Source organism: Acipenser ruthenus, chromosome 13 (assembly GCF_902713425.1).
Source record: "Acipenser ruthenus chromosome 13, fAciRut3.2 maternal haplotype, whole genome shotgun sequence".
NCBI classification, from domain to species: Eukaryota; Metazoa; Chordata; class Actinopteri; order Acipenseriformes; family Acipenseridae; genus Acipenser; species Acipenser ruthenus.
This window is the reverse complement of record NC_081201.1, coordinates 2300649-2314392: the sequence shown is the minus strand read 5'-3', so window position 1 is coordinate 2314392 and position 13744 is coordinate 2300649. Positions and strand designations below refer to the sequence as shown.

General features: G+C 37.2%; 1 protein-coding gene across 5 annotated transcripts in view; it reads right to left on the bottom strand.

Moving 5' to 3' along the window:
• Window positions 1-13158, bottom strand: part of LOC117417783 (trinucleotide repeat-containing gene 18 protein-like) — a 66394-nt gene extending 53236 nt beyond the window's left edge. For all 5 annotated transcript variants that reach the window (XM_034030079.3, XM_034030080.3, XM_034030083.3 and 2 more), the window contains exons 1-2: window positions 13041-13158; window positions 10931-11264 (exon numbers count right to left, since the gene is read on the bottom strand). In XM_034030079.3, the coding sequence (XP_033885970.3) occupies window positions 10931-11141 (211 nt within the window). In that variant the 5' untranslated portion in view covers window positions 11142-11264; window positions 13041-13158. The remainder of the gene's footprint in view (window positions 1-10930; window positions 11265-13040) is intronic.
• Between the last annotated feature and the right edge of the window lie 586 nt (window positions 13159-13744).

The window sequence follows — 13744 nt, the reverse complement described above, 5'->3', positions numbered from 1 at the left end:
AGCCCTGGACCCTGGATTTCATGTTTGATTACAGTACGTAATCACATGGAGGTAATCGTTCATTGTTGTTTTTGTGAAGACCAAGAAAGGATCGAAGAGTAATTCAATTCAGATATATAATAAATAGACTTTAAAAAAAAAAAAAAAAGACATCAAACTACACTATTTGAGCAAACCAAACATTATTAATAAAAAACACAATTGTGCTCCCAAGTGGCGCATCTGGTAAAGGAACTCTGAGTGGAGTGTAGGATGCGCCCTATAGCCTGGAGGTCGCTGGTTCGAGTCCAGGCTATTCTATTGCCGACCGTAGACAGGAGCTCCCAGGGGGCAGCGCACAATTGGCCGAGCGCCGCCCGGGGGGGGGGGGCGCTTAGGTCAGCCAGGGTGTCCTCGGCTCACCGCACACCAGCGACCCCTATAGTCTGGCTACAGTGTATATATATATATATATATATATATATATATATATATATATATATATATATATATATATATATATAGTATATATAGTATATATATAGTATATATAGTATATATATATATATATATATATATATATATATAAACACACACACACACACACACACACACACACACACAGTCTATCCGTCATACATTTAGATTGTTTTTGTAGCTTCATGCAGCCGAGTTTTTACTCCCTTATATTATCCTAACAGGCAGCATTATTGTGCAACTAGAAACATATCACACTTGACAGCCAATTTACAAAAGCAGCTTGGAGAAAATTCTCAAAGGACTGGAAACTTTGGTTTGCACATTCCCTCCCCCATCCTCTCAGGCACCTGGGGCAAAAGATACAGATCAAGTAGGAAGAAAGAAAAAAAAAATACGCCAATAGTAGTACATGTTACTATCCCAAGCTAACCACATTAGTCAAATAGCATATCATTGCCACTGCACAAGTCTAGACCTACAAGAAAAAGAAGAAACACCGATTTAAATCACCCCTCCCAATTACAGTTAAACTAGATGACTAGTTTGTCCTGTTGCTGAGAATTATATAGTAAACATCAGTTGAGAACAACAGCACATTATCTTTGTTATTTTGTAAGGGAAGCCCCATACATAACTCTGAAATCTGAGGAATCAACAGAGAACATGTCTATTTTTAAAACAGGGTTGAGACATTTCTTATCCATAGAACACCAATGAGGGATAACCCAGATATTTGGTAGCAGCTTGTTATCAATCATCACAGGTTTGTTCTACTTTTACAAACAAACAGCAAAGTGTGAATGAATGATCAGCGGTGGGTTTTGGACAGGTAGAGGAGAGGGTCTGCCCATGTGGTTTTGGACAGGTAGAGGAGAGGGTCTGTCCATGTGGTTTTGGACAGGTAGAGGAGAGGGTCTGTCCATGTGGTTTTGGACAGTTAGTAAAATTGTTAACAGTGCCATGAATTATCACTGGGTTCTCAAACTGGAACACCCACGCACACCAAATCAAATATATTGTAGGCTACAGATTAATGCTGTGCATTTAAACAGATACTCTCTCATACACACACACTTTGATTGAGCAAGCCCATCATATAAACAGTATTCTAGCATCTTTTTTTCATCACTACATTTGAGAATGGCACATTAGAAATTAGAAAACATATGTGGCTATAAACTTTCCAGAAGACTGTGGTAGATCTATTTCAACCCTGCAGAACTTCCTACAATAAACACTGAATGTACAAAGGCTATCATCATCATGATCGTTGTCATCATCTTACAGCAATAATGGGTTCCAGCAATAACCGCCCTTTTTCTGATGAGTGGGGCATAAAATATAAAGCTATTTTGTTCACCATTGTTCCATACAGTGACTAAAACATTTGTCAAGAAAAAAATATATAACAGCATCAGTTTCAGAGGCTGTTGGTGCAGTTAGTGTGAAAAGGTACTGCCGACATTCAGATTTCCGAACAGCCCTTACTGCAACCTTTTCAATGTTAACGTTAGGTTTTCTTTGGCTTCTTTTCTCAACTATACCTGTCTGTCAGTTGACTTTCCCCCCTCTGTCTATACTTAAGTATACACACCTCTGGGTTTGTTCAAACAAACAATGCTCACCGACTACGCCACAAAAAAGGGCTAATCTGCTGCACATTTTCAGCAGACCCTCATCCATTATTGATGGCGTGTGTGACTGCTGGTCAGAGAGAGAGAGAGAGAAAAATTAAAGGGGCTAAGAAAAGACTGCAGATGGATTTGATCACACGACTCCAACACTTAACAAAATCGCTGGACTCGTCAAACCCAGAATCATTCTTTCAAGTGCCATTTTTAAGACAAGATCCTCTCCCTTTTAAAGACTTTAATCCAAATTCAAGCTTGCCTGTAAAAAAAATATATAAAAACCACTACAAAAAGTCTACTTTCTCTAGTGTCAGCCAAAAAGGCAATGAAGTATGCACACATACTCTGAACGCACTTTGAAATCCAAGAATAACCTGTCCGAGAGGCTGCTTAGAGCTCAGGCCGCAGAACTTTCAAATAAGCTATTCAATAAAGCCCTGTTTGAGGTGGAACAATTCTGTGCCCTCTACGGAAATCTAAAAAAAGACACAGATTTCATCTTAAAATAGTTAGGCAGCAATATAGGCTAGTCCAATCTCAAAACAACATAAACCTCATATGTAAAATAAAATAATCTGCTTGTACTTGTAAGGAACAAAAAATAAATACAAAAACACTACTCTGCATGATTTGTGAACTTCAGTTTTCAAACATGTAATTACAGTCCTTGCCAAACAAAATAACTGCCTTCATGCATACATTTAGTTCTTGTTCACGGGAAAGTTTTTAATTTGCAAAATATCCCGCAAGTCACACAGAACATATATGCAGCCAACAGAACATCCCAGGGAAGCATGTATGTACCCCTTATTAAAAGCATATTATTGAAAACACACAGAAAAATATCCCGCTTTCCACCAGCGATTGATTTAATGAGACAGCTGCCTGGCATGATATGCTAAATGCAATTAAATAATCTAAAGGCTGTTTTAAAGGCACTGGTGTTTGTCTTTGGTCCTGTCCACACTACATAACTGATCTCGAGAACCGTACTCGCACATTTCAATTAATCCAGCTCAAAGCGTCCACACTGAAGTACTGTTTCATGTTTACTTGGGTTTAATGCATACAAACACTATTAAAATAGTTCAGTCACAGTTCCTAGCAGCACAATGCACTGTGGGACTGAGTGACATTATCCCACCATGCACTGTATTTTATACTTACAACCCAGCCATTATGGAACCCCTGCCCACGGATGACATAGCGATTCTTATCATAAACGTTATGGCGTTGTTTCTTGAAAACACAAGTTACAAGTGCATTATGTTTTGAACTGTGACGTTCTCCTTGACTGATTTCATCGCTCCAGTTATTAATGTGACTTGATTTGGGCATCTGATCATGTCGCTCCATGATCCACCATTTTACAACAAGCCCCAGAAACTGCACACGGTACAGCAGTATTGATAGTCGTTCTCATCTCCTTCGGGCGCCTGTTCTGAGTACTGTATTTGCAATGCCCACAAAACATTTTGGGATATTAAAGGACACACAAAAAACGTAGTTCGGTATTACAGCGTCCACACTTCTGACAAACCGCCCTAGCTGAAGTGATCTAATTTAAAAGCGGACTCCAGACTACCCCCTGAGGTGGTCTCGAGTCCGGTTCTCGAGCACGGTATTAAACTCTGCACAGTGTAAACGCAAACCGTATTTAGCACTGTTTAAGCCGGTTTAAAAGGTATCGTGTGGACAGGGCCTTTGAGTTTGGTTTTTTTTTTTTTTTGCATTACTCACGTACAAAAGCCAATTTACCAAAACAAACCCACATTTGTTTTAACCACATGAAGCACCCTTTATCAGTGTTAGCGCAGAAGATGGTATGATAAGGCTGTAGTGTGCTTTCAAGGTAAACCCTAAAAACACACACTAGCGTCTGTATAGAACTGTACAAGCTACTGTTTTTGTGTTAAAAAGGGATATCAGATTCATTTATTTGCACAAGTAATTTGAGTGTTCACAGCCCATTCACACCAAGGAAATCTTATTGCCTTGATGAACTCTTATTCCAGCTGATTTTGAGATTTGCTTTGTGGATACCCCAGCTCTCCAGTTACATAAACCATATAACAAAACACACACACATAATCAGGAAACTCAAAAGCAGGTAATAATGCACAACCATTTCTTTTATTAGTATTGTTCCTTTGAGAGAAAAAAAAAACATAAAACATCATGAGAAAGTAATGGTGCCAGCAGTGAGTCTTAATCATTTAAAAAAAAAAAAAGGCTTAGCATTTGAAGTGAGATCACAATCCCCATGGGGGTGACAAAATAAATAAATAAATAAGGGATTGATTGAAGCCATTGCACAGACGCTTGGCATTAAAAATTAAGAAATAAATACAACAAAAAAAGGACAAGAATTCCACAGTCAATCTTTGCCAACAATTTAACAAAACACAAAAAACAGTGATTTAAAAAAAATAATAAATTCAAACTTTGCTTATTTCCTTCGAAAGGGCAAGCTAGTAGAATACTGTTATTAAAGCAGAGTAAACTAAATGAATTGTCAGATCTTTGGTTTCAGTGTATGCCCTCCGTCTGCAGCATGTTATTTTTAATGTGTGTTTTTTTTCTTGTTTTAATTAGCGATTATGAATTTGTATTTCAAAGCCTAGTCTGCTGAACATCTGTCTGCTTCAGAGACAACTCACAGCAGAAGTGTGGTTAAGCTCAAAACATAGACACATACCATACACCACACTCTACATTGTTTCCTGATGAACAGGAGTGAATGGATTTTTATTAAACACACACACACAACTCTGCATCTATGCCAGGCATACTCAATTTAAAGACAGAAATAAGACCTACCGGATAACAATTTCCTGCATTCCAGGTTTTACTACGAGCTTGATTAGCCACAGCGTATAGGTAACAGGTTCAGGCGTGTCTTATTAAACTCATGGTAAAACCAGGCACGGATCAAACTGCTATGCAATGGAGCCTTATTTTAAGCCCTGCAGTTGGATACATTTAGGAGTTACTGAACAAGAAGTGCTTTTTAATTTTAACAGTGGAGCATCTAGAGACCACTACTCTGTCACTATGCTAATGTGTGTGTCAACGGAGCAATTTTCATCAGTTCAAGCATAACACATTCAAAAGCATGTTTTGCAGGTTTTATTGTAAACCTTGCACCAGTCCGAGATAGACAATACAGGCACCACTTCAACGTTTTATACCTGGTCAAGAAAATGCCCTGCAATAAAATCTATAAATACATTTATTTTTTATATAGGTTCAATTTAATGAATTGCTCTGTGCAGGGTACAGTTTATTAAAAATGAGCTTCCTCCGTTTGCTACATACTGTGTGAACATTCTTTTTTTATTGTCCCATTTAAATCTACAGTGCAACCACGATTGCAGTAATACTGAAGCAGGATACATTAACAGTTTTAATACCCGTGTCCTCCACCACTATGGTAAATCAAGAAAGCACACTATTTGAATGTAGCTGGCAGTATCTGGTGTAAGATAACCAGTGGCTATTTTTTTGTAGTAGTTTGGGTTCTGTCATATCATACATGCTCAAATATGGCAGCAATTCTACAGCAATAACATTATAGCTTATCTCAATTCCTTGAAGATTTATAACCGTGGCAGACTTGGCACACACATCCCTCTTAGTCTGGAGAAAGTGTCCCAGTCCCCCCAAGGGGCAGCTATTCTCCCTTGGTGCTCATTCTACTCTGCCCATACCTGACTGGTTCTCAATTGAACCAGGGAAATAGGGCAGTTTTGCGACACATAACTTCATCCAGCTAGAGCACTATTCGGGAGAGATGAAAGAGCAAAGGGGGTGGGGGGGGGGGCTACCATATGTAAAATAAAGACAGATGGAATAGCAAATTATGTTCTACCAGCGATTGCCTCTGCCTCTCCCTCTCCCTCTCCCTCTCCCTCTCTCCAGTGTGAACTTAGCAAGGCTACACTTGGCTAAGCAGCTGGTCTAAGTAAAAAACAAATGGCATTTTCCTTGCTTTGAATTGTGACCAAATGCCAATATTGTATAAACTTAGAAGTGAAACTGTATCTACAATCTGAAGATGCCCCTCCTGCATCTAAAACTAGTTTAAAGCAAACATTTAAACCGATTTCTTGGGTGCAAGTCCTTGGGGCATTTTAAGGACAGCCCCCATCTATTTTAGGCTTTTAACTAAAAGTATACAAAATATTAATTTTTCAACCATTTAACTGTAAAATTCGTAAGTGAGCTAGATCACATGAGACAGATCTTTAGAAACCTTAATGTAGAATGCATGGCTATCAGCACTGTGATGGTGCAGATGGAAAGAAACAAACTATCTGGTCATTTATTCCTTTTGTAAAATGACCGTGGGGATTGCATATTTGTTGCAAAATTAGAAACATTTAACATTGATGTAATACAATGTAGTTTTTGTATTGCAATACTGTGCTATCCAGCTTCCTTTCTTAGAAAGGCAGTTTGGACACCATCTCCAATGGTTAATAAGGTCTCTGATTAAAAATACACAATATAGCTGATTAGCTGACAAACAAAACACCTAATGAAGTTTCAAATATACAAACAGCATGTCTTCTGAAGAAACAAATCTATATATGTAAAATGTAATCTGCTTTAATGTGGAGTTGGTGTACAAAATGTAATATAATAATAATAATAATAATAATAATAATAATAATAATAATAATAATAATAATAATAATAATAATAAATAAATAAATAAATAAATCACAATCTAAAAAGATGCCTGTATTTGGTATTACCAATATAGGAAACCAGTACAAGGTAAAATGACTATCAATTTGCCAATAGATTATAGATTGTACTGTTTTTTTGCAACAGCTTTTAACCTTTTCTTTATATTTTGATAAACACAAACATCAAAAGAATGATTGTTTCTGAACAAACTTTCCCCGATTCCCAGGGAGAGGAGTGGAGTTAGTGATAACTAGCAGAACACTGGAGACATCAAACCCAAATTAGTCTTAAGTCAATACTGCTCCAAAATAGACATGACAACCAGGGGGTCACAGTGAGGTTAGCTCCAGCTATTTTTACAGTGGTGCTTTTGACATGTTAGAAATGTAACATTCTGACTTTGCTGCAATTGGCAACTGTCTGTTTGTCATTCCAGTTTTTATACAGCCATGTTACAAAGTAAACAGCTTTCAGATTGCACTAAACGCAGGAAACAAAAAATATCAGCTCAGCTGGGGACCTGGAACAACAAATCATTCCCTTGCCATAATGTGGCAGCTTTTTAACCACATTGTTGCCTGATAGATAAGGCGTTTGAATCAACTCTAAAACAATATATTCGTTTTTTCCTCTCTGTATATTCTTTGAGGATTATGTTACTTGCTGTGTGTGCTTGTAAGCCACTTGTGAATGTAATTACCTGAAATGTATGTTATGTTAAAAGGATAGATAGATAGATAGATAGATAGATAGATAGATTGATAGATAGATAGATAGATAGATAGATAGATAGATAGATAGATAGATAGATAGATAGATAGATAGATAGATAGATAGATAGATAGATAGATTGATAGATAGATAGATTGATAGATAGATACTAAATGTTACACTTTCGCTTTACGTTATGTTCCTGGAAAACACAATTAAACTTTACAGAGCTATTTTAAAGTATTTCTAACTGTTTTATAGCGATTACATTAATAGTAAAGCAAGTCCTGAGGAACGGTCAAGCTCCCCATACATCATTCGGGTGATATTGTGGTCTTGGTGGAATGAAAGCAAACCTTGTTCCACATAGAACATGTACCTTCTACATATTTAATCATATTGCATATTTAAACATGTTAAAAAAAATACAGGCAAGCAGCTGCAAGCATTTATGCTGGATCAGGGTCTCTTGCAAGAAAACAAGAAGTCAAATTCAAAAAGCATGTGCTGTTTATTAATTTGTAGCCCAGCACATGGTACAGATTAACTACCTTTACATCAGCCTGCAGTTAAATATTTCTTCAATAGCATATCTCTGGCTAGGTAGATTAGGACACAGATTATCAGATTGTGGATTTGCCCAAGAGCAAGCAGCTAATGCCATGTGTTCAGCGATTTAAGAACCATCAGACAATCAATAAAAAAGTGTGAAACTAACAAGACCTATTGAAAATGCCTCCTTCACTGCTCCAAATTAAAAAAAGAAGTTTATTGGCTAACACCTTTAGCACAACACTTCACTCCACCCCCTCATCCCCCATCCCAAATCAGCAGATATATTTAACATGCTGAATACCATATACCATAACGAATCTTCATAAAAAGATGTTTGAGTGTGAAAAGGGGCATGTGTTGTGCATGTGTTCTGTCCTGCACGGATCGGAACTGCAAAACCTCTCCACATTCAACTTGAATTACATTGCATAGTCCCTGCTCATCATTTCAAATGCAACACCACACATTAAACAGAAGCGCTTATCTTACACTTATGCAGTGAAATACCGGCTTTCAATTAGAAAACAAATACATTGTCACAAAAACTAGTCAAGTTAAACATCCACATAAAATGAGTTCTTTCCCACGGATAGACGATTGCCCTATAAGACGGGAGTGCTTACAAACATCATAAACTGTGGTTCATCGGGTCTTGGCTAATTACAAGGGGCTGGAGGTATCAGTAAAGCGAAATCAAACCGCAAGTGTGATTGAGGAATAATATTATAATATAAACATTTTCGGCGGACTTCCAAAGACTTTTGAACAACAGAAGCTCTGTAATACCGCACATAGCAACGTAGGAAACATTACAATACTGTAGTGAAACATCTCAACCACTTCATAACAGCGTTAAGTGTTTACAAGCAGGGGTTACTCGAATACTTACTTTAAGAAACGTACACCCCCCTTTAGGTTATTGACAACAAACAGCAAACAGCTCAGGGTTTTACTACAGTTTAATTTCCTTTTTGTCTAGTTACACAAGATGAGCTGAAACACGATTTTATAGCTATCCACATAAAGGGTGGCCACGTATACTTAATACGCACTAAATCACAGGGCGATAATATGGTAAAGGCAAACGGCAAACTGGCTAAATCAAAATCTGTACAATATATACATATCAGCCTATGATACACTGTCTGTTTCTCATAAAACAAAATCAAACAGAAGCGAGCCAATCGTATCCGCATGCTAAATTAAAACGGGTTGAAGTAGGAGATATATTTTCATCAATTAGGCTACTGCCAATGTTTGAAAGGTCTTGGTTACATTCATTTTGATGGATTTTAGACATTTTATTTCATCGTTGTTGCGTAAACAAACGGCGGAGGGGGTAATATAAAAGGATTTGCATTTTGTACATTTTTTTAAAAAATAAAATAGCTATCTACATTACACGCGAGGTACTACATCGATCGAACCACCAAATCCGCCCATTTCCTTGATTTTTTTTTTCTTTTCTCCCAAAGACACGTTTGCAAGTTTATTTACTTCCAGGGGGTCTTTTAATCAAAAATTATGAATGCAACACAAAACACACACACACCCACACTGAGCACAAAGATACGGTTACAATGCCTTCGTAACAGACGGTAAACACTTTAAAGAAAACACGAGATAACGCCAGCGCCAGCCTCGATTGCTTCACCCCCAAAGCAAACGGCAAAATACAATTTATACTCAATGCACTGTTGGCTTTTTATTACATGTTCTCCATATAGATTAATGATTTCCTGTTTAATGAACTTTGATGTAAAGAGGTTGCAACCAAGTACAGTACAATGAATCCATGGCGCAAGAGTTGCAACGTTGTTGCAATATATTTGGAATTAAACACCATTGGAGTTTCCAGACAAGCGGTTTATATATTACAATGTTACAATACATGTTCGGGGGTTCCACTATACAAAATATACAGTATTACATAAATCGAAAAATACTAAGTTTATAAATTGATCAGACAAAATCAGTAAAAAAAAAAAAAAACCAGACCAGACTAGAGAAGTTTCAAAGCCCGTGCTTGTGTTACATGCAGAGGCATTGGAAATGCTGTAGTCGTAACGGTCTTCTATTTCTACAGTAAATGTAATAAAGCCCGATAGGACCAAATGCTTAAAATGACCCACTCAAGTATGGGCGTTCAAAATGCATTCATATTAGCCAAGAAAGTTAACGCAATATTGAACTGTATTCGAATCGCTTAAACGATGGTGTGTTTTGTATAGCTTGGGTGTAAAGAAATACCCTTGGCTATACAGCAATTTCCAAAATACTAATGTGGGAACGATAATGGGGGGTAGAATTTTTGCTGAATCAAAAAGCTATTACCCTACAATTAATAAAAGGTGCCATTGTATGAAGCAGTGGGCTCGGGTACACAACCTCCATCCATTTTATTAGTTTTCTACATATATATATATATATATATATATATATATATATATATATATACACACACACACACACACATACATACAATCAAAATAAGTGTATTTTCTCAAAGAAACACCAACGATATGTTTCCTTGTACATGTCCACCCTCCCATTAATTGCACTATATTACATTTAAAATAACTCAAACCAAGAAACTATCAAAATAATGTCGGGCTTCAGCGTTTTCGAGACGATTCTAAGCGTATACCTTGTATTCTGCGTTAATGCGCCTCAAACAATTCGCAATTAACTGATGAAAACAATTCAAATTATTATTTTTTTGTCCTCTCCCTCCTAAACATTTATATGTATTTGAATATGGGGCCATTCCTTTAGTGCGACTATACAATACAAGCTATTTTGCAGCAATTCTAACATTAAAAAAAGTTTATATTTAACATCTCAGAAAATAACATTTAAAAATTGAGATTTTCACTTACCATGGTGTGAATGAAGGTTCATGGCGGATGACATGTATTTCCCAGTAAGGAGAGGCGTCGGGTGACCCGTGGCCAAGTGACCGGGGGAAGAAGCGATGCGCCCGGCTGCAGTTGCAGCCCCGAGCCGGTGCGACTCCATGGCCAAGCCCGTGAGCAGAGGAGAGGGGACGTGCACAGATCTGTGGGGTCCGAAATCTCGGCCATCCATCATCCAAAGCAGGTAAACACACCAAAAAAAATCCTCTGTCCTATCAGATATTCAGAGAAATCCAGGCTGTTACACAGTCCTTGTATGTTCGGGTGAATTGAGGTCCCTTTCTTGCATTTTGCTCACCTATAAAAAAAAAAAAAAAAAAAAAGAAAGAAAATACTTGTAGAAAAACTGTTTTCCGTATCACCGTCCAAAACCCCTGTACCGTTGATTAAATAGTACATTTAATATTTAAATTTGAAACCACTGCATGTCTTTTCAAGGCGAGAGGGAACTTCACGACTCTCATTTTAATAGCTGTGAGACAGGCAGCTTTACTCCGCACACCAGCACACGATCAATTTGACTGGATTTGGGGAAAAAAGCTTTTTGACAGTGCGTATTTAAAACTGTCTTCTGTCCCTGTCTAAATAAACAGAATATATCGGTTTGATGTTTAGCTCTGTGTGTGTCCTGGTAAGTTGTGATAAAGCCTGAAGCAATGATTACAAAAATACTGCTTGACACTGTCAACGAGGTGGCACAGAAATTGTGCATGTAACTATATATATATATATATATATATATATATATATATATATATATATATATATATATATATATATATATATATGAAAATGAGGATATACCGGTATTTTATTTATGTGTTTACTTCTTTTAGATACATGCATACCTTAATAATGGAAATGTTTTAACTATAGTCGAAAGTTTCTACTGCAAGTTCCCTCTCCTATGCGTTTGCAAATGCATACATTGCAAGGCTATAATGATGCGTCTTCATTGAATGGGTCTTTATGGAAACGGATGCAGTACTCTAAATAAAAACAATAATTATACATACCATGGACCTGAGTTTCTATATTTTAAACCTGACATCCATGATATTGTTTGTTACCCGATTTCTTATATTAGGCGAAATCAATTTCTTCGACACCGTGGAGAACTCTACATGGCTATACAATGTAGGGACTTGTAAGCGGCTGCAGCTGGTTCGAGCTTATTTAAATCACAACAGTCGCTTTAAGTTTTATCGAAAAAGAATTGCCGAATGTAAACATCTGCTGCTTTTCATATTTCTATCAGAAACGTTTAGGAGAAATCTTGCTTTTTGGCGTGGCTAGCATATAGACCGCAGTTTATGTTCTCAAAGGCAATCGCTGCTTACATCAATGCAAACTTGGAGCGTTCTCTTTCCATTCATGCTTATCTAAGATAGTTTATAAATTGAAACCATGGGGATTCATATTAAGGGTTCCCTTTCACTTCACGCTGTCAATGTGCACATTCCCCGCATACAGTATTTCGCAATGGTCTACTTTACATTTGCTCTTGTGTGTTCCCATTTTAAAAGTACGCTATAGAAATTGTATAAAAAACAAAGCACTTTATTTTAACTAACGCTCGTTCAATGTTTTCCAAATGCCATACTTTTATTCCCCTGAATGACCGATTCCTAGTTCTAATTAAAACAGCTCATCTTTGCTATAAATCACACAGCTGCTTCCAAAGAAAAATCGCAGTTTACAGACAAAACAAGAACAATGTCAAAACTGTACTTTTAAAAAGTACTTTCACTGTGATCGCCTTGTAAAACAAACTCGTCTAGGCTGATTTCTAGTAAGCGCACACATTTATTTTCTATGTTTTCCTTATAATGCGCCACTGGTTAGGAAACTTTTGCAATCAAACTGATTCTTCGTTTTTTTCTTTCTAAAGAGATCAACTACATGAAAGCGTTTGTTTCTCGACTATATTTCGCAATTAAATCGCATTTTATACACAATTGCCCGCCTTTTTGATGTTTTTTTTTTTAAACGCTCACAAAAGCTCCTCTTGAAATGAATATTTGTTAGAGTGTTGCTGTTTTGTTTTTTAATTAGAAAAGTGAAAAGTCCTTACTTGTGATCCAGCGTTCTACATGTAAAACAAATCCAGTGCTTTAGTAAATCCATACAGTTTTCGCAAAAAGATTTCAAATACTCCATATACCCTCCTGGGCAGGCTATAAGATAGGGAGGGGGGGTGGGGGGACTCCTTCTTGCACAGATCTCTGAAAACTCTTTAGCAATGAAACAAGCATTGTTCTACAAGCTCCACCTTCCTAGCAAAAATTTACTACAAACTCCGCGATTGGCTACTTCAAGCGCCGATCACTTTTATGTAAACGCGTTGGCTCACTGCCAGTCCTATAAAACCAATTATGAACGACGAGGTTGCGCGGTTTCAAGGTCCCCTCCTCCTCAGCTCTCCTTCAAGATTGAATGATCAAAACAAGCAGTGAGAATTTTTAGAAAGACCGTTTCAAGGCACCTTTCCTTTTCAAACTCTTGATCAAAACAGTAGAAAGCCGCCGGAGTTCGGTATTGTGCGGATTTAATTCAGCTCCGTTCAATTCATTTATGTCCGGAGTGATTCTTAAACTCAGCTTAAATGTACATCATTTTTCTGAGCCGTGGAGAGAGAGAGAGAGTCAGTCGACTTAAGCTTAAGTTTTTTTTGGTGTGTGATTTTCAAAATGACCTAGAACCCGTATAGATGACACGTTTTAGTGACATTTGGAAGCGACTTCTTTATTACTGTAACTCGTTTGGGAAGGTTACACA